At 48.4% G+C, this 8,823-nt stretch overlaps 1 protein-coding gene across 7 annotated transcripts in view; it reads left to right on the forward strand.

Annotated features, from left to right (window-relative positions):
• The window catches only part of SLC39A14 (solute carrier family 39 member 14), a 55,760-nt gene that overhangs the window by 44,814 nt on the left and 2,123 nt on the right, over positions 1-8,823 (forward strand). For 6 of the 7 annotated variants that reach the window (XM_017549700.2, XM_017549703.2, XM_017549705.2 and 3 more), the window contains 5 exons: positions 2,162-2,331; positions 5,211-5,333; positions 6,171-6,359; positions 6,464-6,671; positions 7,999-8,183. In XM_017549700.2, coding sequence (XP_017405189.1) covers positions 2,162-2,331; positions 5,211-5,333; positions 6,171-6,359; positions 6,464-6,671; positions 7,999-8,183 — 875 coding nt within the window. The remainder of the gene's footprint in view (positions 1-2,161; positions 2,332-5,210; positions 5,334-6,170; positions 6,360-6,463; positions 6,672-7,998; positions 8,184-8,823) is intronic. The other variant, XM_017549701.2, reaches the window with a different exon arrangement.

Here is an 8,823-nt window from a genome sequence, read left to right on the forward strand (position 1 = left end):
GTGGAGTTTCACTCCTGTTGCCCAGGCTAGAGTGCAGTGGCGTGATCTTGGCTCATTGCAACCTCTGCCTCCCAGGTTCAAGCAATTCTCCTGCCTCAGCCTCTCAAGTAACTGGGATTACAGGCATGCACCACCAAGCCTGGTTAATTTTGTATTTTTAGAAGCTATGGGGTTTCTCCATGTTGGTCAGGCTGGTCTTAAACTCCCGACTTCAGGTGATCTGCCCTCCTCGGCCTCCCAAAGTGCTGGGATTACAGGCATGAGCCACCTAGTCTGGCCAGTGCTCACTCTATTCTAAGGAGAAATCTTGGCAGTACTCAGGTCTGGGCACCAAGAGCTTATCCATCTGGAATGAGATTGAAGGAAAAGAGGTTACCAGCTAATACGTAGAACTGGCCTAAAAAGTGAGTGTTGTTTAATTTTAAGAAGGCCATCATTTCTAGCATAGAGTGTCAAACACAGAACAAAGACCAAGACCAAACAAAATTAAAATAAGATAAATGGAAGAGGGGGCCTCAGTCCTTCATACCTTGCATCTTGACTTTTTCCTGATACGGCTGACTTCCTGGTACCTTGACTTCACTGTTTTGAAATGTTAATTTTGTTGTTTAATTGTTATCACAGAGGAGCTATGAAAATAAGACCCAAGTTGACAGTCTGTCCACTTTTTTAGCTCAGGCAGGGATGCTGCTGTTGGGGGTGAGGATACGTGGACGTGTGGTCCACCCCCTTAGGAAGTGGTGGATGCTGCCCTTCTCAGAGATCCATGTCAGCAGCTTCTCAGGCTTTGCCAGTCAAAAGACCCAGAAAAGACAGCAGTGGCCGGGCACGGTGGCTCACGTCTGTAATCCTAGCACTTTGGGAGGCCGAGGCGGGTAGATCACCTGAGGTCAGGAGTTTGAGATCAGCCTGACCAACATGGAGAAACCCCATGTCTACTAAAAATACAAAATTAGCCAGGCATGGTGGTGCATACCTGTAATCCCAGCTACTCGGGAGGCTGAGACAGGAGAATCACTTGAACCTAGCAGGCAGCGGTTGCAGTGAGCCGAGATCACACCACTGCACTCCAGCTTGGGTAACAAGAGTGAAACTTTGTCTCAAAAGAAAAAAAAGAAAAGACAGCAGATGGTTTGCTGTGCCTTGCCCGTTCTTCCTGGTTGAATGTCCACCATCTTGGTGCCATCTCAAAATTTTGTGTGGATATGACAAGCACTTTTCAGGAGAGGCCTCAACTTGGGCTACTTTTTCAGCTCCAGCAATGAACTATGTTAATTTTTTAAAGATTTGAAATGAAATCCCTTTGGACCTGTTTGAATGGAAATGCTGTAATCGCACGTGCTCCGCCCCTGCGGCCTGCCAGGGAGTGTCTCATCCTGGTCTGGTTCTATCTTGCCCTCTTCTGGGCCTGGACGGAGTGTCACACTGGGAAATGTTCAAAGAAATCTTTTTGTGACAGGGTGATCCTGGAACACTGTTCTCTATGCTTGAGCCCCTCTCAGAGCATATGGAAATAAGCAAAGAAGTTGAGAGGTGAAGACACTGAATTTTATGGGTGTTGGGCGTTAATCATCCCCCATCCCTTCTGCCCTGCACATCTGGCTTGGTTGTATCTCATACAAAGCAAACCAGGTGGTCGTGGTGTCACACAAGCCTGTGCAATGTGAATTGGACTTGTAGAAGCAAACGCAGCAGCAGAGTGACCACCCCCTTTCCACATGCTCGCATGTCCTATGAAAGAGAGAGCCCTCGAGTTCAAAGTCTCGAACAGCCTCTCTGACAGGCCTGGGCAGACCTCAGGTGTGTGACGAGGCAGCACCCTGCCCGGCCAGTCACACCACTGGCAGGAATGATTTGGGGCTACCGGTGGCCACAGGGGCGGAAGTCACAGGGTTCCAAGGCCGCCTTGAATTCCTTTCTTCTGAACTGACTGAAGGAAATTCCATGAGATTTGAATCACTAACAAATTTTCTATTTCTCTCTCCCTCCCTACTTGTCTCTCTCTGATTTTCCTTTTTTGTTCCGTTCATATCCACCAAACTTTCCTTGTGACCTCCCTATCCACTCCACCTTCTTCCCCCTAAATGGTGGCTGCTGTGCCATGGGGGGTGTGCCTTCTCTCCCTGCCCTGGGTGGGGCTGGCTCTCCCACCACATGGCAGTGTGGGGATACGGTCTCCTCTGCGTGACCGTCATCTCCCTCTGCTCCCTCATGGGGGCCAGCGTGGTGCCCTTCATGAAGAAGACCTTTTACAAGAGGCTGCTGCTCTACTTCATAGCTCTAGCGATTGGAACCCTCTACTCCAACGCCCTCTTCCAGCTCATCCCGGAGGTATGGCAAGCCAGGGCCTTCACCCCGGAGCACGCCGGTGGGCACAGTGGGAGGGCCTCCATTTGGATGGAAGGCATGGAGAGGGCAGCTGGAGGCCCTTTCTTTTTGGAAAGTGAAGCTAGGACTTAGGTGTGAGCTAGGAGAGGCAGCCTAGCATAGGCTGAAGAGCTGGGTTCAAATCCCAGCTCCACTATCAGTAGGTTCTGTAACCCTAAGCATGTCACTGACCTCACAGTGCCTCTGTTTCTTCAGATGTGAGATGGGGAAAGCAATAGGCAGCCTCAGGAGGACGCTGTGAGGATGGAATGATTGATTCTTCGGCAGCACTGAGTGCTTGGTGCTGAAAGTGCTATCTGATTGTGGAGTGGAGAGACGCAGTGTAGAGAGCTCACCCTGGCTCAGTCGTCACACTCAGATTGAGGCTTCAGGTGCAGAGAAGTTTAAAACACATCATCAGCTGGGCGCGGTGGCTCACGCCTATAATCCCAGCACATTGGGAGGCTGAGGTGGGAGGATCACTTGAGGTCGGGAGTTCGAGACCAGCCTGACCAACATGGAGAAACACTGTTCCTACTAAAAGTACAAAATTAGCTGGGTGTGGTGGTGGGCACCTGTAATCCCAGCTACTCGGGAGGCACAAGAATCACTTGAACCCAGGAGATGGAGGTTGCAGTGAGCCGAGATGGCACTGCTGCACTCCAGCCTACGTGACAGAGTAAGACTGTGTCTCAAGACAAACAAACAAACAAACAAACCCACACATCATCAGAACCCATAGGTCTCAGTAAAAAGATTGTCCATAGGGAGTTTTGGGGCAAAGGTAATGCAAATGAAACACTGTCTGGTTTTACATACCTTGACGGTACCTTTGCCTGGTAAGTTCATGGGAAACTCACCACAAAAGAAGACGGAACTGATGATTCATCTCATTTGGTGTAATCCCCTCAGCAGACCCATTAATTACAGTAAGCACAGGACGTCTCCCTGTGGGTGGTCTCGCAGGCCTGGACAGAACCACAGCTGAAGCAGAGAGAGGACTCGATGTGCCTCTTACAACACTTGATGTTGTCTCTTTTTTTTGGAGATGGTCTCGCCCTGTCGCCTGGCTGAATTGCAGGTGGTGCGATCTCAGCTCATTGCAACCTCCGCCCTCCTGGTTCAAGTGATTCTGCTGCCTCAGCCTCCTGAGTAGCTGGGACTGCAGGCGCACACCAACACGCCCAGCTAATTTTTGTATTTTTAGTAGAGACAGGGTTTCACCATGTTGGCCGGGATGGTCCGGATCTCGTGACCTCGTGATCCACCCACCTTGGCCACCCAAAGTGCTGGGATTACAGGCGTGAGCCACCACGCCCGGCCAACACTTGATGTTTTCTAAAATGTCAGTTGGCTCTCTCCTAGTCCATCCTTAGGTGAACTCTGAGGGATCGGTAGAACAAGTAATGTTTTACCCATTGGGATCTGATCTGCACAAGAACATATATCCCTGAGCCTAGAACCCAGCTTTTGGAATTTCTGAAGCTCAAGCCATGATTTTGTCTTTACCATCCTTTGTGGCTTTTTGCAGAGAGGTGTTAGTTGCCTATTTTCACTTCACTTTTCCCCTGGATGATTTGACTCCCTTGGAAAGTCAACACGAAAGTGTTGTTTCCCTGGAAGGTAGTGATTAAATTCGGCCCCTTTAAAACATAAAGACAACAAACAGCCCAGAGTTGCTTTAAGTTGGGATCAACTCTTATTTTGGACCAATTTATGGGAGGGCGGGAGTTCATTCAAGGCCTGTTTCCCATCCGAAAACAGAGGAACAACCCCATAAATATATATACTTCCTATGCACCCATGAACATTTTAAAAAATAAAATAAACAGAGGAGCAATTCGTTAGATACTTTTTTGTTTTTGAGACAGAGTCTCACTCTGTCACCCAGGCTGGAGTGCAGTGGCGTGATCTCGGCTCCCTGCAACCTCTGCCTCCTGGGTTCAAGCCATTCTCCTGCCTCAGCCTCCCGAGTAGCTGGGATTACAGGTGTACCACCATACCCAGCTAATTTTTTGTTTTTTGTTTTTTGTTTTCATAGAGATGGGGTTTCACCATGTTGGCCAGGCTATTCTCAAACTCCTGGCTTCAAGTAATCCACCCACCCCTGTCCTCCAAAGTACATAAGCCACCGCACCCAGCCAGGTCATTAGACACTTTCACAAGAACCCACCATAACGCAGGAGCTTAACCTAGGACAGAATTCTCTTGATTTCGACTCCTGTCCTCTTCCCAATGGATTCTCCCCTCCCTCTTCAGTAAGTGACAGTTTCAGAAAGGACTCAAAACCCAAAAATTGATGCTCACAGTGACACAGCCTGCTTTCTTGGTTCTGTGGTCACTGGGAGGTCTGCGGTCAGGAATACACTGCAGTTCTTCTTATTTAACCGAGAAATGGGTTTCCCATTTTAGAAAGTATAATTACCCATCTCCCTTTGTGTTTACAGGCAGGTCAGCCAGGAACACTAGATGATGAAAATAAATACAAGTGTCTGCTCCTTCAATATGAAATCTGCTGGCAGAGAATGCCTTCATAGCAAAGCACCAAGAGAAATCAAAAGTAGAACACCGTATCAGAGGCTGTTCTTTCTGGAATTAAAATTCTACAGATGATCAGTCTTTTGCATCAGCAAATAAACTTGAGAAGAACCTCGCGGGTTTGGTGATGTCAAATCAGGGAAACACCAGGACTAGATTTCTGCTGCAAACAGGATGGGTAGATGGCAGAGTTCCTCCAGTACGTCTGTCTCCTCCCCTAGAGTCAAGGAAGTCGTTAAGAGATAGGAGACCAGTGAAGACGCTTTATCTTCTTTAAAACTCATTTTGTTTTCCTGGGTCCACAGGCTTTTGGTTTCAACCCTCTAGAAGATTATTATGTCTCCAAGTCTGCAGTGGTGTTTGGGGGCTTTTATCTTTTCTTTTTCACAGAGAAGATCTTGAAGATTCTTCTTAAGCAGAAAAATGAGGTAAGGCCCAGTTGTTGCTGAAGGAAGCTCTTCTAGGGAAAGCACCCATCGCAGGAAAATGTCTGTGGTGGTGATGGCGTTAGCTCACTATCAAAAATTTCGTGAAACTCTAATTTCTTGAGGAGATAATCCCATTTCACCTCCTGAAGTGAGGCCAGACCAGAAACCAGATCTGGCCAGTGTGCCTTCTCAGCAGTAGTTTATCCCCTTTGTTTTGTTCTAGATGATTTCCTTAATATATTTGCATTTTTACAGGATGGGGAGAAGGGCTTGGTAACATACATTCATTATGTATGAAGTATGACTGCAGAGAAACAGGACTGACTATTACCATACAGTTTCAAAAAGATATCTTTAGTGGCTGGCACGCAGTTATTCCCTAAATAGCTGCTGAATCGAGTGAGATAAGCCATTGCAAGAAAGGAGCTCTAAATATTTGAGCAGTGGCTGCCTTGCTGAAATAAGCATTTGCCCTGAGGCGACAGCTTTGATATCTGTCTGACGCCAGGTCCTTCGCACTTGGTACGGCTTTATATACGTATATATTAGAAACAGGGTCTCGCTTTGTTGCCCAGGCTGGTCTCAAACTCCTCAGCTCAAGCAGTTCTCCCACCTCGGCCTTCCGCAGTGCTGGGATTGCAGGTGTGAGCCCCCGTACCTGGCCACGGCTTCATAGAACAGCTTTTGCAGCATTTCTAAGCAGGTGACCTGCTTGTGTCCTCTTCAGTGGTAGGGCTGAGGTCTTCCAGTGCATGGAGCCCTTCCTCGGAGCAGGTGCTTGGTCAGGTTTGTGGTTTTGGTGACTGTCATACTGAGCTCTCCTTGCTGCCCCTCCAGCATCACCACGGACACAGCCATTATGCCTCCGAGACGCTTCCCTCCAAGAAGGACCAGGAAGAGGGGGTGATGGAGAAGCTGCAGAACGGGGACCTGGACCACATGATTCCTCAGCACTGCAACAGCGAGCTGGACGGCAAGGCGCCTGTGGTGGATGAGAAGGTCGTTGTGGGCTCTCTCTCTGTGCAGGTCAGTGGGCCACCAGCAGCTTGGTAGAGCCTCTAAAAGGGTGCCTCAGGCTCACCTTGAAGGCACGTGGTCCAGCCTTTAACTCCATGCACGCTTTCTCCTAGGACCTGCAGGCGTCCCAGAGTGCTTGCTACTGGCTGAAAGGTGTCCGCTATTCTGACATCGGCACTCTGGCCTGGATGATCACGCTGAGCGACGGCCTCCACAATTTCATCGACGGCCTGGCCATCGGTGCCTCCTTCACTGTGTCAGTTTTCCAGGGCATCAGCACCTCGGTGGCCATCCTCTGTGAGGAGTTCCCACATGAGCTGGGTAAGCGTGCGTCCTCCGTTCTCCTGGTGCTCCCTCAGGTGATAGCGCAGGCCCCCTTCCTGTGGCTGGTTCCTTGCTCCCATCTCCCCGCCTTCACAGTGCTTATTGTAACTGATCAACATGCCCCCAAAGCTTCATGAACTCTAATCACTATTTCTTAACAACTAGAGAATTTTAGCCAGGCGTGGTGGCTCACACCTGTAATCCCAGCACTTTGGGAGGCTGAGGCAGGTGGATCATGAGGTCAGGAGTTCAAGACCAGCCTGGCCAATATGATGAAACCCCATCTCTACTAAAAATATAAAAATTAGCTGGGCATGGTGGTTTGCCCCTGTAATCCCAGCTATTTGGAAGGCTGAGGCAGGAGAATCACTTGAACCTGGGAAGTGGAGGTTGCAGTGAGTTGAAATTGTACCACTGTACTCCAGCCTGGGTGACAGAGCAAGACTCCATCTCAAAAAAATAAATAAATAAATTTAAATGATGGGGTTTTTATAAAGGTGTTTGTTTCCTTTTAGCACCACATGCAGTGGCTCAGTTCTCATCTATACAGTGGGGTTAATAAGAGCACCCCCTTTTAGAATTATGGTGAGGATTAAAGAAAAACAAAAGGTGAAAGGGACTTCCCATGTGCCAGGTGCTATTCTGAGCACTCAGTAAAGGCTCTCTCTTCCAGCCTGTTCATCTTCCAAAGGCTCAGGTGCCTGGCAGGTAGATGAGCCAGAGGGTATGAGGGGCTTAGTTTGATCAGAGGGGGTGTGTGAAAAGCCACTAATTACTCCAGAGGCTTAGGAACAACTGAGGGTCAAGTTCTGGCTTTGCCATGTATTGACTTGAGACTTGGGGCAAATGACTTCACTTCTCGCAATCTCTATTTTGTTTCCATGGTAGTTGTGAGGAAGGGGGTTCCTTCTGTTTCACCATGAATCCAGAGAGAAATGAGGCGGCCAGTGCCAGCTGGTCATCTATTTTTAAAATCCTGGGAAAGATTTTCAGCCTCTAGGCTGGGTACATGGCCAGTTTGGCAAATGGAGACGGGTCTGAACAGGAAGTTCAAGGGCCTGTCTTGTCACTTCAGTCTTGAGTCTGGGGCTGTCTTGATTGTTTTTCACCCACACTTTTAGCAGTCTGACGTCATCAGTGCCCTTTGTCTCCCAAGACCTTGTATGACTGTCTCTCACTCTGTTGCCAGGCTGGATTCAAACTCCTGGGCTCAAACCGTCCTCCCACCTGAGCCTCCCAGGTAGCTGGGATTACAGGTGTGCACCACCATGCCCATCTGACTCTTCTTTCATCATTCCTTCCCTTCTCTTTCTCCCTGCTGTAGGAGACTTTGTCATCCTGCTCAACGCTGGGATGAGCATCCAGCAGGCTCTCTTCTTCAACTTCCTTTCTGCCTGCTGCTGCTACCTGGGTTTGGCCTTTGGCATCCTGGCCGGCAGCCACTTCTCTGCCAACTGGATTTTTGCGCTGGCTGGAGGAATGTTCTTGTATATTTCTTTGGCTGATATGGTAAGTGTTTCATAGTTCATTGGATGGGAGGGCAGCTAAGGGGACATTATGTAGGTATTTTTTTTCTAGGTTTGTCTCCCAGGCTGGAGTGCAATAGTACAATCTCGGCTCACTTCAACCTCTGCCTCCTGGGTTCAAGCAATTCACCTGCCTCAGCCGCCTGAGTAGCTGGGATTACAGACATGCGCTACCACGCCTGGCTAATTTTTGTATTTTTAGTAGAGACGGAATTTCACCATGTTGGCCAGGCTAGTCTTGAACACCCGACCTCAGGTGATCCACCCCCTGAGCCTCCCACAGTGCTGGGATTACAGGCGTGGGCCACCAAGTCCGGCCAGTAGTTTGTTTTCAATAACAGTTTTCTTAGCTTACTTTCACATACCACAGAGTTCGTCTGTTTAAGGTGTACCTACCATTCAGTGGTTTTTAAGGGGGCATTAGATTTTAAAGGAGGAAAAGTTTATGTTTTTGTTAGCATATGTCATTAAGGAAAATGATTACACTCAATCTATGGCCTTTATTAATTCTTATAGAATAGCTGTATATAGATAAGAGAGAGAAGGAAGAAGAGAAAATTACCCATTATTATACTGCCCCCAAAACAATAATAGCAACACTTTGGTTTGTTTCTTTTTTTTTT

Source organism: Cebus imitator, unplaced genomic scaffold (genome assembly GCF_001604975.1).
Source record: "Cebus imitator isolate Cc_AM_T3 unplaced genomic scaffold, Cebus_imitator-1.0 Scaffold221, whole genome shotgun sequence".
Lineage (NCBI taxonomy): Eukaryota > Metazoa > Chordata > Mammalia > Primates > Cebidae > Cebus > Cebus imitator.